The sequence below is a fragment of the Haliaeetus leucocephalus genome, unplaced genomic scaffold, assembly GCF_000737465.1.
Source record: "Haliaeetus leucocephalus isolate CR32 unplaced genomic scaffold, Haliaeetus_leucocephalus-4.0 Scaffold284, whole genome shotgun sequence".
In the NCBI taxonomy this organism is placed as follows: domain Eukaryota; kingdom Metazoa; phylum Chordata; class Aves; order Accipitriformes; family Accipitridae; genus Haliaeetus; species Haliaeetus leucocephalus.
This window is the reverse complement of record NW_010972720.1, coordinates 7895-30082: the sequence shown is the minus strand read 5'-3', so window position 1 is coordinate 30082 and position 22188 is coordinate 7895. Positions and strand designations below refer to the sequence as shown.

At 36.5% G+C, this 22188-nt stretch overlaps 1 protein-coding gene across 1 annotated transcript; it reads right to left on the bottom strand.

Annotated features, from left to right (window-relative positions):
• Nucleotides 1-1809: 1809 nt before the first annotated feature.
• Nucleotides 1810-20883, bottom strand: ANXA10 (annexin A10; the record flags this gene model as incomplete). The annotated part of the gene is made up of 11 exons (XM_010570058.1): nt 1810-2245; nt 3066-3188; nt 5252-5310; nt 5974-6069; nt 7485-7578; nt 7704-7757; nt 10581-10660; nt 11288-11378; nt 13217-13330; nt 18248-18342; nt 20802-20883. Coding segments are annotated over 11 exons (957 nt in total), but the record flags the coding sequence as incomplete, so codon positions are not given.
• Between the last annotated feature and the right edge of the window lie 1305 nt (nt 20884-22188).

Below are 22188 nucleotides of genomic sequence, written 5' to 3'. Positions count from 1 at the left end.
CGCCGCCTCCAGCCCGGCGGCAGCGAGCCCCGCCGCCGAGGGGCCGCGGAGAAGCAGCCGAAGACCCGGCAAGCTCCGAAGTCCGGCCGCCGCGGCCAACCGCCAGCTTCCCAGGAAGCGGAGCCCGGCGGCCCGGGGAGGGGCAAGGGGAGACGACGCGGCGGCGATTGGGGAAGGCGCGAGATTGACACCGCCGCTTTCCAGTCGGGGCAGAAGAAGGGAGTGAGGCGGCGCCACAGGGGCGGGGCGGGGCGGGGCGCGGAACTGACCGTGTGTGACCGGTGGCCCGGCCGCGCCTCGCCGGCGGCGTGGGGCGGGGCGTGCTGGGGCCCGCCCCCTGCCCGGCCTGTGAGCGGCTGCGCCCCGGGACGCCTGCGGGGCCCTAGCGCCGCCGCCGCCATTTTGTGACAGGCTCTCCGCGGAATTCCCGCTCTGCGTTTTGGGAGGGGGCCTCGTGCTGTGGGAAGCACCGCGTGAACAAGGCGTTCGCGGTTGAGAGAGGTGTCCGTGTTCCTGTCTGCACGTACACAGAGTTAAAGCGGAGTAGCTCCCCGGTGCTGAGGTACGGCTGTTATTAGCTACCTCTAAGTACAGTTGCAAAATCGTGATACAACCTAAGCTTAGGGTTTTGTTACTGCCGACAGACTGGGAGAGCGCTCATCTCGTTCTCGGTTTTGTTCTTGGCTTATTTTTCTTCCCAGAGCCGTTCCTTCCCAAGTTCTGCCTTAACGATTACGTTATCCACCTGAAGTATTTTGAAATGTGTCAAACTCAAGAGAGACTCAACTGAAATGTCAAGTTTATTGTAAATCAGTAGGTTTGTAACATAAAGTCAGTATTTGCAAAAAAGCAAGATGCACAGAAAGTCACATTATTTTCACAGACTGAGGGAGGGGACAGGTGCAAACAGCATAAAAGCGTATTCGTATGTTTTTATAGTAGCGCTTTATTCAGTCATACTGAGCCATACTTGCAGGAAGTACCTGTTTAAAAAAACACCCTAAAATGTCTGTATCAAGTTGGAAACCTTGTAGCTGCAGAAGGAAAACAAAGGGCAGTTATTTTAGTGAATATTACCACGTTTTCCCTTATGTCTGTTTACGTAAGAGACTGACGGGAGGTATAAATACACAGGCCGGAAAGTCTCATCGATAGGCTGCATTGCATAGGCTCGGGATACTTAAAAGCAGCGTCACGTTTTCCTATGGGACGAAGACTTGAAGCCAGGCTTTGCCGCCTTTCCCCGTTGTGGTAGGAGTAGTAGTTGTCACCAGATGCTGTCAGACTGCGTTTGCTGGTATTCTGAGGAGCGCTGCATCCTTCAGCCTCATTTGGAGGTGCGGTGTTACCTACTACTAGTCAACTCCTGAATTATACCATCTGGGGCATCCTGGAAATACCTCAGCGCTCTGAAGGTCAGTATTCAATTAATGATTAAAATGAGAGAGGCGCAAATAGAATTTCAGCGTTTAATCCTCTGGAATTTCTCCGCTCAAAGCTACGTGATGCTTTGTCTTCCAGGGGCCTCTAGTGCATGGCACTAAATCAAGAATGGTTTGGGATACTTGATTCTAATTTTTGCTTTCATTTCAAATGGGAAAAGGGAAATGCCATTAAGTACGTAGGCTAAATGAAAGAGAATACAAAAGCACTCTTTGGTGAGTGACTGATAATAGACTGGGGCAGATGCTTACGTTGATAGTAACTAAAACAATAGTGTTCAAGAGCATAGAATATGAGGTATAAGAAGTGTGAAAGAAAAGAAAAAAACTACTCAAAGGAAGAAGTCATGCTGCTAAAAGTAAATAAAGCAAAACCTTTTTTTTTCTCTCCAGCGTGGAATTGAATAGGTTCTTCCAGAGCCTATTGTCTAATGTTTGGGATGTTGCAAGACTAAATGATAAACATACGCTTACGTGGAGTTATTTTACTACTTGCTTCATTAATTTACATTAACCATACAAACAGAAATATTAATTAGAACTAGGGATAAAACCATGTTCCTGCCAAAATTTTTTCCTGTCTCAAGAAATATTTAGTATTAGCAAATGTATAGCACTGGTTTTTGTGTTCTTTTATGTAGAATAGGGATCTCTTACAGTTAGTGTATTGTGTATAGCTTCAATTTCTATTTAAAATAGATTTGTACAGCCTTCGAAGGTCATATTCTTCTTCCTTAATAATCTTCAGCATCACCAGCACAGATAGCAAGTAAAGCACTCTCATAATGTCCTGAAGCAAAATGCTGCAAGAAAAAAACCCACATTTCTGTGACTGTACATTTTCTTAATTTTTCTTTTCCTGGTGTGTGATAAGGACTAGACTGATGTTGTAAGGTTTTGTAAAACATTACAGTGTTTTCTTAAGGATTTTAGGCCAAGATTTTTCTGATTTCACATACCTCAGGCTTTGGTTGCATGGGCACCTTGAAACAATCTACCTTTGAAAGGTTGGATCAAACCTGTTTAATTCTTCTCAAGTTCAATACCAAAAAATCATGAGCAATTTCTTACGGTTACTGCACATCTTACGGTTGGATTATAGCATCATAAAAAAGGTAAAGTGTCTTAGCAAGAGTCATTTTTCTACAATTAAACAGTGTTTGTTTTAAGGTACAGAGCAAGAGTACAAGAGCAATAGTTTTTCTGAAGGTTGATACTACCTAAGCACAAGGATAAAACCAGATTTTTATTTCAATTTTGCATGAAAGTGGTATCAGCCTAACCTTGCAGGGCGGTGTGAAAGAAGATGGTATCAATTTGTGTAGAAACTATTCATGCAAACTGTTCCTCAGCATTCACTGTCCTGCCCTGTTTATATCCTCTTCTTGCTCTTGGGAAGGGACAAAAACACATAGAATGAGAGTGAGCTGAGAATTCACTGCTCACTTACTGAAGTCAGCCCGAGGCAGTGAAAAGATAGCTTATTGTTTTTATACATTGCTTTTTTTTTTTTTAAATCCAAGTGATTGAATGGAGATTAGCCCTTTGTATTTTTCTGGTAGGGCTTGGCACAGTCTGTGTGGTGCCAGTGCTGAACAGATGCAAAAGTCTGTAAAAACTTACTTTAATGTCATGAAAGAGTGATTTCCCATATCTCTCTTTGTATCGCTGTCGTATATTCATCAAGTCAATCTCACTCCTGGCAATGAGAATCCTTATAACTGTTTTATTGTGAAACCCTAAGTCCTAAAAAGAAAAGGAGAGGAAACGTGACAGTTGGACAGTATGTGTTTGCCCATCCGTATATGCTCATATGAGTGTTTAATAGATAAGCCAATTTATTAGGCTACCCATAAAGATATCACAGATTTTAAAGGAGTCTAAGCATTCAAAGGTTTTATCCTACAGAATTTTCACATGCTCAAATAATAGAATTCATGTTACTGAATAACAGAGTTTCCCCATATATCAGTGTTTTAACCATGCACTGAAACTTTTAAAAACAAAAACCTGATGAACTTTTGTCAGTAGTCTTAGGTATTCAGTTTGTAGGTAGCTGTTGTGATTGTTGTTGTGGAGTCCATTCAAACTACACTGAAGCCAATAATCTATTTCACAACTGCTGCTGAATGTGAATTCAGTGAGATTTTTAACTATTGATTTAGAATTTACATAGCTTGTATTCAGCTGTGTTTTATTTTAACTTTCTGAATAAATTTTCATATTGTAATTGTGTGGAGAATGGGGACATCTAGTGGCAATAAAAGTAATCAAAACATTTAGGGTTGGGATGGCTGATGACCAGTTTAGATTGTTTAAAGCTAAATCATAATTTTATCGACTAGCCATTGATATTGAAATCTTCTTCTTCAAAAAGCAAGTAATGAGATATGTTAAAAAACTGCATATACAGAATTTGATACATGTTTGATGGCTACTTTAAAATCTTCTTTATAAACCATTACGGACTATTATTTCAAGCATTAGAATCCTGGGTGGGTTTTATTATACTGTATTATAAATGGACATATAAAAAGCTTTTGGTATAATCTGGACATAACTTCCCTGCAAAAACAGACACTATTTTAAATTTTTGCATTTCTTTTGAGAATTATCTGTGTTCATTAAAACACTTAGATAAAACAGAGTAAAATATTAATTAAAACAAAATGCAAACGTTTATTCTTAATCATTAAAAACTTTTTCCTGCATCAGATACATCATCTGAATATAATAAAGAAGAAAACTATCTATGTGATATTTCCTAAAATTAAAAATGAGGTTTTAACTTGAAAAGCGGTCTTGATACAGGGCCTTTGAGAAACATCCCTTTTCCTGATAGCTGGTATTTCCTGGTACTTTTGGCAAACCTTTTTCACGTCACGTGCCAGAATCCTCTTTTGATCATTCAGACAAAATACTGCCTCTTCCTCTCAGCCCCCAGGATTTTCCTTGGTTCTTTGCTGCCACTGTTGCTGGTTTATCTGAAACAGGGGACAGCAGTAGTGGCAGCATCTGGAAGAGGATACTGGGACACTGCTGAAGTGTTGCTGAAAAGTTCTGTTCAATGGTTCTGGCTTGAATTCTATCTTTGCCATTCCTGCTCTCAGATGATATTTCACATTTTACCCATGGCTGGCTTTTATGACCATCTTCTAAAGATTAGGCTTAAAAGACTGCGCTTTATTTTTTATATAACATAACGCATCATTATTTTCACTGATGAATGAAAACCAAAAGAAAATGTCTTCAGCGACCTCTAGTAAGAAGAATTTGTAGATGTTTCTTTGCATGTACCTGCATTTCTTCTTGGCACTCATTTGTTTTAGTATGTTAGCACTTACACACAAAGATAAAAGAATCTACGTATATACATTGAGCCCCACAAGAAAACATGACCATTTGTTTTTATGTAACAGTAATTCATGATTTAATTTTTAGTGATACTTACTGAATCTCTAGAGACAAAAATTACGTAGTATGAAAAGTGCACATTGAGTTCTGCACAGCAGGGGGAGATACAATCCATAGGAAAAAAAGGGTTTAAATTAAAAAAAAAAAAAATTGACACCAGACAGATTTTTTTTAAGGAATCTATATATTTAACCTTTTACTGTTACCGTTAAATCCTAACTGTTGCTTAGGCACTACTGCTTTGAAAGTTCTGTAGATACCAACAGTTTTAAAACACACAATCACACCTTAAAGATTGAACTGACTGATTTGTAAGTACTTGTTTAAGAATAATCAAGCAAACAAAAAAATAGGAAGCTACTTTTTATGGTATGTGAAAAAAAAAGACTACTTACGTGAATTGCATTATAAAGCCTGTAAGCAAAATAGGAAGGCTTGTCACGAACACAGAGAACTAGGAGAGAAGAGTTGCAACAAGTAAACCTAAGATTATTATAAAATAATTTCTGTTGGCTTTAGGCTCCTTGAAATACAAAGCTGGGTAGTGCTGTCCATGACTCAGCTTAAAACTAAGCTACCAGTTTTCACAACCATAACTATATTCACAATTTAAAAAGTCTGGCACTTATTTTGGGTAGGTACTCATTACTGTTGCATCGAAGGCCTTATTAAATATCAGTGAATATGCTTACATGACATCTTTGTAGAAATATTATTATCCTTATTCTATAAATGGAAAACAAAGGCACATAAAGCTTGGAACTTGTTTATATACCACTGAAGTCCTGAAAACTTTGTCAATTATTTAATATATGTAGAATCAGTTGGTAATGCAGTTATCAGTGATCACACAAAATTTGTTATCAAATAAAGAACAGATACTAGTTCTGCTCAGTCAGAATCTAATGCTGCATATATACATTTTTAGTTTTACACAAACATGGAAAAGTAGTTCAAATATTATTTTCTAATTATCTCTGAAAATTTAATTACACAATATAGGAGAGTAAAGTGGATAAAAATATCAGAAGAATAATATTCTTGATGCATCAGAGATACCATACTAGATATTTATTATGAGATTACTGCTAGTATAAAATAAATATTTTTACATTACCTATTGCAACCAGTAATTCTTGAAAGTATCCATCATAACATTCGTTAATGGCATCTACTATGTCTTGCCCGGAGATATTTTGGAACTCCTGGAAAACTGGGGGGGGGAAGAAATCTTGCTTTATTCTAGTTCATTAATAATGATCAACTTGCCTTTTTTTTTCCTGCTTCCCCCCAGTACTATAAATATTGAGTTTATTTTTTCACCTGTTTATTTTCAGTGTTTCATTATGTTTCTATCTTCCAGGTAAGGCAATCTAAATGAGTAGCCTGAAACCTGGCTTCCAGGACATTCTCTCTCTGGGTTATCCAGTATACAGTATAACATGAATGCATGCCAAAGCCTCTGTTTCACTGGAAGCTTTAATAAATTCTCTATCTAGCAGCGTCTCTTTACAATACATGTAAGAATGTCATGTCATTAAGACAACTTCCTTGCTTAGCTTGGCTAAAACTGGCCGGAGATTCACAGATTGTGACAAGAAGCCATGGTGTGACATGCGTAACATGTTAGTATCCAGACATGGACACTCTCTGGCTAGTGCAGGTATGCAGACTTACACACACAAATATACAGGGCGTGCTTACTCCTTTAGGGAAGGAGGAAAATTTTCAACTCACTGCTTACTACAGAACTTAGGGAGGACTACATTACAGAGCCCTCAAATCTCTTACAGACAGAGAGTAGAGCATAAGCAGGTGTGTTACGTTATGTTAATCCTATCATCACCAGCCTTACAGAAGTCATGACAGAAGAATTTGTTGATCCATGACAGCAAAGTAGTTCTAAGCTACTGTTAGAAGTCGGCATAAAAAATACAGCTGGCTGCACAGTGATAAACTTGTTACCAAACAGATACAACAGGTTTCTTTTCTAAAGTGGAAGGTCTGGATGATCTCACATAAATTTCTTGCAATCTGTAATTATGTCTGATTATCTATTTTAAATAAAAATGTCCCATTATGTTTCTGTGTGTATGTTCATTATGAGAGAGCGAATGTGGACCCTGAAGTGGTCCCATCAAAAACGTCTTTGAAACTTCTGGGGAAAAGCTTCAACACAGCAATGTGTTTTCACATACAAACATTTGTTGAAAATACTCCAACTGCCTCTTCCAAGGTGTTTCCACTCATAGCAAAGAGTTACTTAGGAAAAATGAAGAGAATAGTTAAGAAAAATTTGCCTCATCCTGTTGTGTCATGTATAAACTCAGTGCAGCCATAGCCTATGCCTTTCTTTGATGGTGCATTCTTCCCTCTGTTATTAGGCATCCTGATGTCTGTCTGTTCTATCTACAGCTGCCAGTAGTCATCACGCAAAGTTCAGTTTTGCATTACTTCCAAAATCCCATTAACATCAGTGGGAGTCTGAGAGCTCCAACAGTTCACACTTAGGTTTCAGGCTAATACCCTGCTGCACACTGAGCTTCTTGGTATGTAAACCATGATTTTATTAGCAAGGCAGATTTTTCCTTTCCAATCTGTGTTCAAACAGTTGAACCACTGGATTACCCATCCACAACTGCTGGTAACTCTTGTTGCAGAGAATCATTTGCAGCAAGTTTTTGTGTTCGCCTGTTTTCTGCTGACATGCTTCCCATAGAATCTAATATACCAGAAAAAGGAAAAAAAAAGCAAAAGATTTTAAGTAATTCCTAAATTACTTTTCAATGTTTGTATTTGTTCTTTTTTTTTTTTATGTTTGAGAAGTTCACATCTGACTATATTTACCATTGCGTCTTGAGCAGCTGTAGAAGGATCTGCATATCCTTCCATCCTTGTTCCCTGGGGGAAAAAAAGATACATTTTCTTCAAAAGTTAAATCCTAAAAGACTGTAGGAATATAAAGTTGTCTTTATATGAAGTTATGTTTCATTTCTTGAGATAACATATATGGGCTTTTAGATCGGATCAATGTATTCAATGGTTGAATTTGCAGCTGTAGAAAATATCTTCAAGTTGTCATATTGTGGCTTCATTTCCTCTAAGAAGAGGAACTCTGGAATGACAAATGGTCTTGTGGGAGGAAAAAATGGGCAAAGTGGATAAACCTATCCCATTTTTAGTCCAATTTTAAATAAGCTTTTACCTTACCACCACCATCCCACCACCATTTCCAGTATTACAGATGTTACATTGCTTACTATAATAGGTAACTATGAGGGGAAAACAAGGATAAGAGTAACATTTGCAATTCGCTGATTATTTCTTATCAATATGCATATTACCAGAAGAATCTTTTCTCAATTTTTTTTCTCCCTGCACAAACCATAGGAGCAAGCACATCAAAAAAATTGAGATTTTGCTTGCTTGTAATCATTGTCTAAAATTACGATTCAAGACTAGGAAATTGTTTGACAACATTGATACATAAACCACGGAAGAATACTTAATTTTCCCATACATTTAATAGTTTTTCGGTTACACAAATCAAGCTGATATGCCTTAGTAAACACGCTATGATCTGAATTATATAGTTAGAAAAAGAGAAGAGCACGCAACTTTTGGAATTGCTTTTTTAACTATAATTGTCTTGTAAGGATACAAATCAGCCTTGGTTGCAGAACCCTCAGCAATCTCAAGCTGCATGTAATCACTGCCTTAATGATATGTGTTTGAAGCAATTTAGATTAAAATTTACAGTCATTTTACCCTATATGTGAAAGGGAGGATTAACATTAAGTATTGGCTGTCAACTTGTAGCATGACTGATTTGTAGCTCCTTCCTGTTAAAAATGTTAATTTATATTTTAATTAAATTGTAAGAATTTCACACAGTGGAATTCCTAGTAACAAGATAAATTACTTGAAGGAAATTATGCTGGAATGACTGCATAAAGTTACATACATGAGAAAACACAGGAAAAAAAGAAAGACAAACGAACAATAAAATAAGTTAAGTAATACTCTACATGAGTCAAACACCCACTTTCCCCAGTAACATTTAACAGTGACTGCTCTTGGCATAGTTTTGCTGGAGAATCCCACAATATGTATAGTTATTTTTTAAATTGGAGAAAATGATCATAACTCAATTAATGCCTAAAAAAGAGAATTAGAATAAAAATCTGTTTGTCTCATACTAGAATGTTAGTTAGCCTGAATTTATAACTCTGTTAATTTATTTAGGAAGGACTATAACCTATAACTTCTAATGTGCCTCAGTGTGGACCTGTGTAAATACCACACTATGGCAATTGAATAGTTTGCTCTCCATATGTGAAGCACATTTACTTCTATCTGTAGTCAGATGTGTGTGTCATCAATCCCAAGATTTAATAGAAATCAAAGCAAAGAGTGTCTGAAAAAAGCATTAAAGGATGCATTGGAAATGTTGCTATAGAATAATCTTCTGTAAGTTGCATGGTACTAGAACTAGAAAGGATATATTTTAAAGAAATATCACTGAGTTTTAATATAAGATCATATCCAAACATGGATGATTCAACTAACAGTCTTCAAAGTATACAGTATAACTGAGTAAAGTTGGAACTCCCTGCAACTCTTCTTTATCTTGAGAAAAATAGCAGTTAGATCTTGTTAGCTAAGAAGTTTCTGATTTCAGGCCTCTCTATCAATATCTGTGGTTTAAGAAAATAAGGACTAATAATGTCTCAGATAATTTATTTTAAATTTGTTCTTTTGGCAAGTAAAATGTGTACTATTGTTTTAATAAAGATGAGAAGTGAGGTTGCTTAACCTGTAGCTCTTCATTTTTAATCAAGGAAGAATTTTCATTATTAGGGGGAAAAACCACCCAACGTTAGAAAAAAATATTTCCTGTTATAGCTTCTACATTTGAAACATCTGCTCTTTATCTCTGTAACTCAGTGAAGCCTGCTGCTATTTTAAATCTTAGTAAGTACTTTTTCACCAGACAAACATATGTAAAAATACAGATATACCTTATGTATGCTGTTATCTCCTGGCAGTCCTTTTTTCATTATTTGTTATTCTGGTTTACAAAAGATTTTTAAGATAATAAGCACAGTGACTACAATGAGAATGGGAACTCATGATCTGACAAGGATGACCAACTTTGTTGCATAAAAGTACAAATTGGTAAAACTGCAAAAGTTGGTGTGTGATGGTGATAATTCATTTGCCTGCTTGCAAACATATTGTGATTTAGCATATGCAGCAGCACAAAGAACATAAAGTTTAAAACAGAGAACTATTTAATACTTCCTTTCATAGTCAAATATGGATAAATCTCCATTTTTTGCATAATGCCTAGACTGGATTATGAGCCATATATTCTAACAATGGAGAAAACAAAGCTTTAAAAATGAAAGTCTCATTTGTACATGCAAGTAGACTCCTTTTGAGATGAGAGAGAGTGAGCAGAGGGTCAGCAGTTGAATATCTAGGGTCTTAATAAAATAGTCTGTTGACCTTTGCCTCCATCTGAAAGCCAAAGCCAAAGTCAAAGTAGATGAAGGAATTCAAGTTCTATTCCTCTCCTGCTTTCGCCCCCTCTCTTAAAGTGTAGTCCTATTGAACTAGCTTTAACCACGGTCATCTTAAAATTTAAGACTTCTCAAATAGTATCAAAAGTTATTATGAATTTTTTAGAACTGTAAGTCATATTACTTTTTTTTACAGTACCTGCGCAAGGTTCATGAGCGTATCTCTGAAGTGACCAGAAGTCTCAGAATCAATATCTTGCTGAAGATCATTATTATATTCTAGGTTGAACCAAAAACATATAATCTAAATCACAAATGAACATGCTCTGAAAAGTGCTAATTAAGATTAGCAAACAAAGGATAAATAAATAAGGTGCAAATACTACTCCATTTTCTATGGTGATTATTCCAGAGTAACCCATGCAGGTTCTACACGGACCTAGCCATGGGGCTGGCAGGTCTGTCTAGGTCCTGCCGGGGGGCCTCAGCTGCTGCCCCGGCTCACCTGTCCACCCACCCACCCACCCACCCACGGGCGCAGCCCCACCACTGCTGCTGTTGTGTGAGTGGAGTGTCCAGCCTGAGTAAACACTTTTGGAAGGAAGACAGCGTAGACACTTTTTTGAATAAAGAGTGCAAAAGTTTCTGAGAATGCCCAAATGTGGCTTCCAGGTGTTTCACATGTCATAGGCAGTAATACATTTCAAAAATACTATGATGTATTTTCAACTTTAAACATTTTGCTTCAGCCTTTTGTATATAGTTATAGAAGTTATAGAAGAGGGAGAAGGGAACCAGGTAGTATTGAGAAGTCATTTTTGTAGTTCAGTTCCTTCATGTGTGCTAATACATCCATCCAGAGCACACATAGTACAACTGCTACTGTGCCCTTGTAAAAAACATTACGCATTAAGTAGGCTTCTTTCATCTGGAAGATCTCCATATTTGTTCTTGAGGCTAATATGTCAATTAGACAGTTTTCTTCTGTGTCTACTCCCTGTGTGGAAAGAAGTAAATATGAAAAGATGTTGTTAGTAGAAACCACAGCTTTTAGAAGAAAGCAATGCTGCACTTATCAGAAGTAACAAAAGAATAGCAGTCTCTGCTGGAGCAATGCAGAGTGTACTTTTGCGTAGTCTACCTGTTTAAATAGAAAATGACTTTAAATTAGTACTAGCACCCTGTATTTCAAATATGTTCCTACTTAATTTGAATTTCAGCATGTACATTAACAAGTGGGGAATGGAGCAATACTAGTGTTGACAGAAACATAATGGCAAGAATTTTAGAGCTTTAGTAAGAATTCAGGATTTGCTGAAAGAAATCAGATGCAAAGATTGAGCATACATCCCCAGCAAGTGTTCAGGCAACCTGAAGTAGATATGAGCACAACTATTATTTTGTGCCTCTATTTATTTTTTTTTTAATTTATTTAGGAATGTTACAGTCTGTAATGTCTACTATAGAACTTGGTATTTAAAGGAAGCCTCATAGCCATGCATGCAGTGCTGCAAATCACTGTATTTTCCCACTGGATTTGAATTAATTTTATGAACTTGAATTGACATAAGATACACTGCATATGCTGCTTTTAATATGCATGTGTATAGTGTTGGTGAGTATTCTGCATTTGGGATAATGGGAGAATAAGACATTGAGTTTGACCCTGGAGACATGTATGGCCTGTTTTTTACTTTGGCCATATGAATCCAGATCAAGATAGAATACTATAAGAAAGTTTAACTTGAGCCACATTTAGAAAAAATATAACTTTGGCAATCTTGTCAATAATTTTTATAAAAGTCATGCTTCCAGTGCTACCAATGATATTTCACAATCCTTTTAATGCCAACTGCAACTAAAAATGTATCACTAGTTCTAAAAAGTGCATTGGTTTAAGTGTCAGAAGGACAAGAAAAAACTGTTAATTTTTTTTTTTTAAGGTATTCTCAAAATATGTAAGACAGATAACCTTGCTCGGAGTCGTATAATCTGTGTCTTATTTGTGATAGTGGACAGTAGCAACTATTCGTGGAGAGAAGAGGAAAACAGTGTTGACCTCTGATATGCCTTCCCATTTTTCAGGAATTGGCAATTTAGGAATTTCCTGAGAAGGAATTTGCTAAGGATTATTATTTTCAATAGCGAACAGTGGAACTGTTTTCTAAGAATGTACTGAAGTCTTTTATGAACTGATTTGTGCTTTTGGCCTCCACAATGCCCTGCAGGAATGAATTTCACCATTTAATTACATGATCTTTGAAAAAATATTTTTGTTTGTTTCAAAACTTCAGTTGTTTAAGGACCACAGGCTCAGATCCTGGGAAGAAAAGGAAATATTTTCTTCAAAATGTGCAATCGGTTCAGTTTGAGTGGAGTGATGATTGCTTTGTCACAGAGTAATTTGCAAGTGTTTATGTAAAGACATGTTCTGCTAAGGAAGTACTGGTCTTTTCAGAGGTGGAGGCTTAGTGCATGGCACTGGCTGTTCAAATGAATTTTGTTCGTAACACACATAAATGCTTGCACGATCAGGGCCTTACATTTCCCTGTATGAATACTTATTCATTTACTGAGTTTACCATAGGTGTTAAATGGGTTGTATTTGTTACATGACAAGGATATTATTTATGCTGGTTTTAGCATACCAATGAATAGACCTCATATAGCACTGCATTTCTGATGACCTAGTGTACTATGTAGTAGTATGTTATTTCAGTGTACTAACTTCCAGCAGTTTATCAACCATTTAAATGTCAAAAAAATCAATTTAACATATGTTCAGTACTGTAATTAGTGACTGCAACTCTAAACAATTCTGAATTTGACAAGTACCTTCAAGGCATGCCAGAGCTCATGGGCATCATAGGAGGCAGGTGGATACATCAAGCCAACCATGACTTCTCTGAAGTGATGAGAGAGATTCTCTTTTAGGTCTGTTATCAGATCCTTGAAAAGATGAAAAAATACATAGACAGGATTATTTCAGTAGTCACACTTCATTAAGACAGCTTAAAAAAAGTATTATTGGTTTTCTCTGTAAATGAATAAAGATGAACCGTCAAAGATGAATTCTGGCTAAAATTAAAATTTTAGATAGTACATGCTTCTTCTAATAGTAGGGATGAGATGGCAATAGACACACAGGTCAGTAGACCGCATAGGGTTGTTGATTTTTGGTTCATTAGAATACAGAAGAAAATTCAAGGGTTTAAGTGCAACTACTACTTAAAGGCTTGGAAGCCTGAATACCACGACAGAGCATCTGCAGCTTCCCTTGGCATATTCCCTGTGCGAATCTGTCAGAGCTAAGCACCTTTGGAAGTCAAATCCCATAGAATGCAGGCGACTTGTGCTTTTTTCAGTGTTACTCACTATGTGAATAATTTAAAAAATCATCCATATTGCTCCTACTACATAAAAATATCTGCTTTGGATTACTGGAAGGTTATGTGCTTCAGTTTATGTATATTACATTCAAACTGAATTAACTACTTTTGACAGATGCTGGATTAATAAAAAGGAACCCCTCTCTTCCCCCACATGTCTCAGTACTTGCTTGCCAGGTAGCTGAGTAATGGATGAGAATGTCCTCCCCACTCTCCCCTTTCCTGATAGCATCCTTCAAAACACTGCAAATGCCAAAAGCTTGTTAGTTATACTGTTGCTGTTTCTGATTAAGAGGATACTTGTGCACTCTTTTTTTTTATGTTTTCTGTACAGCACTAGGTAGCTGTCAGATATGTTCTGACCTAAGTCTGAATTTAAAGGAGTACCAGAAATGGTTCCCATGAGATAAACTGTTATGTTTTCAGAGCTGCATCTTTTTCAGGCCTGTACTTTGTTTTTGATACTTATCTGAATATTATTAGCAGCTAAAGTAGCAATGAAGGAGGACATATACACATTAAAAATTAAATTTATGATGAAGAAACATATGCAGTCTTCAGTGAATGCACATTAGATGCATTTGACAACCACTAAATCACACACAGAATAGAAATTAATTCATTAAGACATTTCACTTCTGACAACATGCCTGTGGGAAAATGGATTAATAATACAAATGGATGCTAATTAAAAATTACTCCTGCAATCAGAACTAAGGGAAGTAAAGTATTGAAAAATAAGAAAAGACAACTCTTAAGTTGTCAATATTCCCTAATTGTCTCTGCTATATGAAATGCTTGAAGGCTAATTGTAAGAAGGATGAAAGCTTTTCGGTATGTCTGAATAATGCACCCAGTTCAGGGTTTTATTTTCTTTTTTTATACATTTCTCCTTCTAATGCGTCACACTTTACATTTGTCAAATGAATGGGCATAGTGGCTGCCATATTGAATTGAAATTAAGAGGGTGGAGGATTGGACTGACAGTTTTACCATAGATTAAACTGAAAAGGCTAAAATTGTTATTGCCTAGCTGTCTGTCTTCTCTGTCCTGCAGAGTTTACCACTCACAAGCTGGAACTGCCAAATAGCACATTTCCCCAATGCAATATATTCATTAATACAGATCACAGCCAGTGAAATGCTATCACTGATGGGTGCTAAAGTATCCTCTGAAGTGTAAACTGCTGCAGTTCAGGGCAAGATGCATCCCATCCTGTTTGGCAGTTCCTGCCCAAGATGATAGCAAATTTTTGAGGGATCAATCAAATAAACTGCATGGAGCACTAACCAGATTAGCCACTTCAGTATATCTGCTGTCACAGGTGAGGCAAAAAAATCACCATTCCTGTTTAATCTCTAACTAGATTAGAGCTAATTTGTACTGACCCCTGTTTCCACATGGCAAAAAGTAGAACTAGGTGGGTTTTTTGGAAAGCTGTCAAGAGTATCTTGATGTATCTTGTGCTATAAAGTATACCCAGTGCTTAACAGATTTATTTAAATTAAAATTGTGTGTGTATAAGCAAGATGTTCCACGAGTTTCAGAATTTTCTGTAGCCCATTGCTGGAATATAAAAATAGTTTGCTTGCCTTTCCCTTCTATTATCATTCATAGTTTTAGAGATTGAAATTCTTAAAAATGACATCTGAGGTTTTCTTTGGCTTTTTTAGTTCTAGATCTTTAGGTCTGTGGCCACTGGCTTTGTAGCACTTCAGGTTGGCATAATATGGCTGACAGGTAAAAATGTAAAGGTGGTATGTTTTCATAGGGATTTATTTATTTGTTTATATTGGATTTGAAAAGAAAATCCAGATAGATCAGTGGTGAGCAAGTCAATAATTGTTCTCTATGAATACAAAATATGGCAAATCATAACTCCATTCCTGAAGGACATTTGGCAATTCTTTATTGAGATATCATTAGTGTTTTCTCTAGGTCATCTTCACGTATGTCCTGGTTTCAGCTGGGATAGAGTTAACTGTCTTCCTAGTAGCTGGTACAGTGCTATGTTTTGAGTTCAGTATGTGAAGAATGTTGATAACACTGATGTTTTCAGTTGTTGCTCAGTAGTGTTTGGACTATAGTCAAGGATTTTTCAGCTTCTCATGCCCAGCCAGCAAGAAAGCTGGAGGGGCACAAGAAGTTGGCACAGGACACAGCCAGGGCACCTGACCCAAAGTGGCCAACGGGGTATTCCATACCATGGGACGTCCCATCCAGTTTAGGAACTGGGAAGTGGGGGCAGGGAATCACCGCTGGGGGACTGGCTGGGTGTCGGTCAGCGGGTGGTGAACAATTGCCCTGCGCATCATTTGTATATTCCAATCCTTTCATTATTACTGTTGTCATTTTATTAGTGTTATCATTATCATTATTAGTTTCTTCTTTTCTGTTCTATTAAACCCTTCTTATCTTAACCCATGAGTGTTGCTTCTTTTCCTGATTTTCTCCCCCATCCCACTGGATGGGGGTGGAGTGAGTAAGTGGCTGCGTGGTGCTTAGTTGCTGGCTGGGGTTAAACCACAACAACGTATCAGAGGGCAGAAATTAAAGATAAAAAATGATATGAAGCTTTTAAATGTTTTCCTGTGTTTAAATGATAGGTCCATTTGAAACACTCTGGAGAAAAGGTTAAAAAACCCCAGCCAGCTGCTATGGATGGAGTAGAGAAGGAGCACTGTCCAGTGATTAAGGAGATAAATGAAGACTTGAAAAGAATGGGCTTGGGTGCTTTACTATCACAGGTACCTTTGGGTAGCTTGACATGCTTTAGTTTTCTATAAGTAAAACTAAAAATCAGTGAGAAATACTGCATGGATAAACACTGAACTTTTGTGGTTTGCATGTGTAGTGGTAATGGTAGCCTAATAAATACCTTGTAATAGAAAAACACTTTTAATCATTCAGATCCACTGATTTCAATCATTGTCACAGTCTCTGGAAGGTAAGGATACCTGTGATTCAGTTATTGTTCTTCTATGGTCTGTTTAAAACATACTGATCCATTCAAGGCTGCATCTAAAATATCACAGATATTGTGTGTTTGATTTTTTTATAACGGTCCAAATAAAGCCAGTGATCTCCTATAGGTGAGTAACAACACAAAATCAACCCACCACACTGATTAAATCCAGCTCTCCTTTTTCCCCCAATTCTAGAAAGAGTAAGGGGGTGTTTCAGCCTATTTAGAGGTCAACAGTTGTGTGGTATTTTGGTATACAGGTGGCATAAAGGCTGTCTGGAAAACTGCTCGACTACCCAAAGAAGAAAATACACTGTTCTACTGGTTAACAGACTGGTGGTGTAACAGACTACCACATCAGCAGTTAATGTGGAGTTTTTGAATGAACTATTTCTAGCTCTAATTATTGCTGATGGCTGTGTGGTAGGATTTCTTCAAACTCGCTGTCCTCCATGCTGATTGATTCAATACCAAGCTTACGCTGACCTTCAAGGCATTTTCCAATGAGCCATTAGTTTTTCAAACTTCAGGAAAAGAAGAAAACTGGATTTTGTTTAGAATGTTTGGCTGGCTTCTATTAGGGGAAGGGCACATCTGGGCAATTTAATCACAGCATTTTTCTTTAGCTTTCCAATAGTATCTAGTTTCATGTAGCACTTTTCATCACTAGATTTCACGGGGATTTTACAAAAGGAGTTGCTGTTATTTTTGCCCTTATATAGCTGGGGTAACTGAGGAAAATGCAGACATTGCTACTTCCCCGAAGTCATTTGATTAGCAATAGTAGATCTGGAAACAGAATGAGGATATCTATTTCTGTGTATGTTTAAGAACTCGTATAACAAAAAATTACCTTGTTATATACTGTAAATATGGATAAAATATATTTGAAGGAAAAAAGCTAACTTTTTATGTCTTAAAATTTTTTGAACACCTTTCAAAGATTCATAAATTTAACATTGAGCAGCTCAGGTGAATATTGTGCTTAGTATATGGATGGGATTACATGGTATGAGGTCTGAGAATGTCAGTGCTTGAGATGAGAATGTTAATCAGTGCGTGAGTAAGATACAACTACCTGTAATTGTTGATATGGTGTTTTTCTTTGGTGTTTCAAGCCAAATACAATACTACTTTATTATGTATTCCAAAGACTTGAAAAAAGTAATGCAGAAACCCCCAAAAGCCCATAGAGGAAGAAAAAAGTCTGTCCAGAAATACTGGTTTGGTCAATAGAGGAGTAGAATGAACTATAGAAGAAGAAACTTTTCATGTCCTTTTTTTTTAACTTTGTGTGTGGCAGAAGTATTTCTACTGCTATATAAATGACAATTTGAAACTGTCAGAGGTATTGATAGTTACGTGAGCGAAATTGTGTGTCAATCTGTTGGTGCCAGCCAGCTGTCTGCCAGGCTTTTGGTTCCAGTGACTGACCTGAGAGAAGGGCTGACCAACCGCACTGGAGACAGGAGAGATAGAAGTAATGAAAGTACAAAATGGCTCTGTCTTACCCTGCCATACATGTCTCTGTATGCCTCAGCAATCATAAGCCGCTGTGAATTGCAACGCTGTGTTAGGATATCAATCAACACATCTTTTTCACAACCTGTAAAGGAAGCATGACACAGACTCTAAATTAACGAAGTGTTGTTATTTACTTACATCTGTGATTGTTCATGCTTTGTTCAAGAACATTATCCTAATTTCTTGAAAAAAATAGATCAACAAATTAATAACCCACTGGTATTTACCAACATCAGTTATATTTACCGTGCATATGTACCTTCTACTTGCTGGTATAATACCAACAAAAAGTGAAGTAGTCTTAGATGCATCACCATCTCTCTCAAGCTCAATGGATTTGAAAGCATCAATAAAACAGATAGAAGCTTTCATCTATTCAGAAGTAGGCACACTAGCAGAATTTGTGGCTGAGCCTGGGAAGTCATACTTGTATGCCCTGTTGATATTGATTAAGTTGTCATTTCAGGATTAGGGATCTCTTTTATGGGGATGACAAATTATGGTCAGACCATTTGTTGAAAAACTGAAAGATATATATTTTCAGAGGAACTATATAAAATAAGTTATGAAGTTTTAAAAAATATAATATTTTAACCAATTTCCAAGGGCATTTTGTTGAAGGTTACCTATGATCTTTTGCTTGATGGCTAAAGCATACTGCTAAACTTCTATAATGAATCAGTATTTACTGCTTATGAAAAAGAAGATAAAGATTAACATATTCTGAAAATTATTTTATAATTTTAATTTTTTTTTCCATCCCAGAAGTTGGCTTTTGGTAATTTCAGATGGCTGAGCATTTTAATGACATTACGGCATAAATGTATCTCCAAGTGTAAATCAATTGCCTTTATCACACTTGTAACAGAGATGAATTAGGCTGGAAAGCACGGGGATCAGCTAACATCTGAGTGGAGTAGACTAGTCTCTCAGGTTTCTACGAGTCATTATTACATAGGCATACATGTCTGTATATATGTTACAGACACACGTTCTGTACTTATTACAGCTTTGTAAGGCAGATTTTATCACATAATCTATAACTGACAGGTTCCATTTTGACACAAATGTAATTGGACTTTGAATACATTTAGCTTTTTTAAGTTGGCAGAGGAAGTCTGTATTAGCTCATTATACATCAGGTTTAGTTCTCTTTCTTCTGGATCATCTAGCCACAGTAACACCAGCTTTTTAGCAAGACACTGATTTGACATCAGTCTGATTCATTTCTATCAAACTCACAAAATGAAACTATTACTGAAACTCTGTGCATAAGGATTTCTTTTTAATTTTCAGAAAATTATCACTAGGAATCTGTACAGTTTATATAGTCTCTACAGTAAAAACTAAGAAAGATTCAGGAAATATTTAAAAACCTAAATAACTTTATTCATTTGTGTAATACCACTGGTATCAGTGGGACAACATGTGTGACTGAACCTCCTCACAAGAATGAATGTCGTGTGCAATATTCATGGTCAGGGTGTCAGTGCCTGTAAAGGCTATGGAGACTTAAAACTCCTGTGAAGCTTAACTTTTTATTTTGCCATTTTTTATTATTTGTCCTTGAAATTAGAACTTTGTTCCATGAACTTTGATAGGTAAATTAAAAGTAAGGTTAATGCGCTTGTATTTACAGTATTAAATGAAGAGAATCGTCTCTGCATTGTCATGTTAGCAACATTGCATTAAAAGTACTGTTTGAAGTTTAGCAAAATGTTTACAACTTTTCATCTGTAGCCAACTAATCAAAAAGCTACTTCAGGTTCCCCTTGATTAATAATACTCATTGTGGTTCATTTGACATTAAGTCTGAGTCCTCACATTTCCACTGAAGAAACTGAAAACAGAATGCAAGATTTGGAGCTGTACAACCTTGTGAGAAGCCCGAGCCCTATAAAAATTCTGATGTAGAAAACAATTGTAATGTGAGGGAGATGTTTCAGATAGTAAAAAAAAAAAAAAAAAAAAAACCAGATTTCTGACCCTCAGCAATACCAACAATGTTCAACAGGAAAACACAAAAATCTGAATATAGAAAAAATGCATGGGTGACCAAAAATTTTTTTTGTACATAGACTGAAAGGAAAAATTGCTCGTAAGTGAAAGATAATAAATTCTTTAAACTTTCTGCTCCATTTTTTTTTTTATTTCTTGATGACTAATTAAAAGACTTAACAGTCCCTGGTAATAGTTAATTGTTGAAGTTACAATTAAAAACCTTTCCTTTGTTGACCTTGACTGTAGTGACATAACACAGAATTCTGTTCTCTTTTTATTTTCCTCAAGGAAAGCATTCATTACTATAAGTGTTGGTATAGATTTTGGATTATTCTTAATCACCTCTTAGTTCCTGTAAAATGCAAATACATGATTTATTTGGACATCACCAGCGTGTCTTATTGTGATACCTTGAAGAATCAACAGATACGTGGTGACACTTTAAATTTTATGAGTTTTTATTTTGCCTAATGCTTGTTATTTTATGAGAGCTTTCTGAAAAAAAAAAAAAGATGTGTTAGAATCAATCAAGATACTCACTAATTCCCTGTAGTGCTCCTCCTAGCATCTGGGCATCCGTAATAGGGTTAAAATTTGGAGCGGGAAAAATTGTTCCTTGTATCTGCTGAAGGAGAAAGCAGCCTTTAATTGAGGTGTTTTACATCTATAACACTGCATATATAGTTTTGTTGAAAACCAACAATCGTAACATTGTCTTTGCTTCATGGGGAACAGGATGCAAAGTTTTTAATTTATGAAACAGAACTTAAGTTGCAGTAAGCCCTAGGAAGACAGACCATATTTGAGGAAGTTGCCACTAGCTAGCATGAGTTAGGTCTGAAAAAAAAATTAAATTTAATTAATTTTTTTTGTATTCAAATGGAACCATATTTTTGTCTCTGTCTCTTTCCCAACCTTTTCCTGAAAATATTATTTTACCTTTCAGAGTTAATCCATGGTATCCCTGACAGTCTTCAGTATCTATTTCTCATGGTATTTCTAATTTGAAAGGACTAGTAAGAAAATGATGAATGAGATACATAGGTTGCTTACAAACGTAGTAGTTTTTTTAAAGAAATTATGTTACTGCTAAGTGTGAGATAGCTTTCTGATATGCCACGTAGAAGGCAACACCATTTTTCTAGTTGCTTTGCGACTGATTAAATTACTGTCAGTTCTTTGTCAGTGATACTTTATCGCATGTATTTTTTCTTACTCTTCTTAAGAAATCTGTGAATAATAAAAAGAACTGATGTATTCATTTTAATAGAATCACAGACCCATACGTATATGGGAGAAAATAACTGAGGTTGAAAGCTACTTAGCTCTGTCCCCTCGTTAACCTCTTTAGTTCCTCTGAGGATTCTACCTGCTTTTCCAGACGTACCAAGTATAAAAGTTATCTTTCATGATGATTCCTTGTCCCAGTCAATACATCTGATTAAAATGACACTGTTAACTTGAAATTTACATTTCAAGGAAAAATGAGATATATTTTATAAATAAAAATGGGGTATTTTTATGAATACTTCCTAGATTCAGGAGTTACACTGATTACACTAATTTGTTTGTTTGTTTGTTTGCTCACTTTACAAACACTTGAAAGCCTTTTATATGTTGTGCCTTCAGTAATAATGACATACACATACAGATTTTGTATGGCTTGCAATTTTAGCAAAGGAATTAAAAAGCACCAAAAAGCACCAAGCAAGAAGTGGATATTTTAGGTGAGAAGGAAGACATCATTTCTTGATGTGTTTGATCATTACTTTAGACCCACCAAGCAAAGGTAGGGGCAACAAATTGTCAGTGGCTAAGTGAGGAAAAGAATGTATGGTCAGAAGTGTAAGATTTTTAAAGGAGTTACTTTAAAATTACTAATTAGGCAACAAGCCTTTACACAAAAAGGAAAGTACTCACCAGTAGA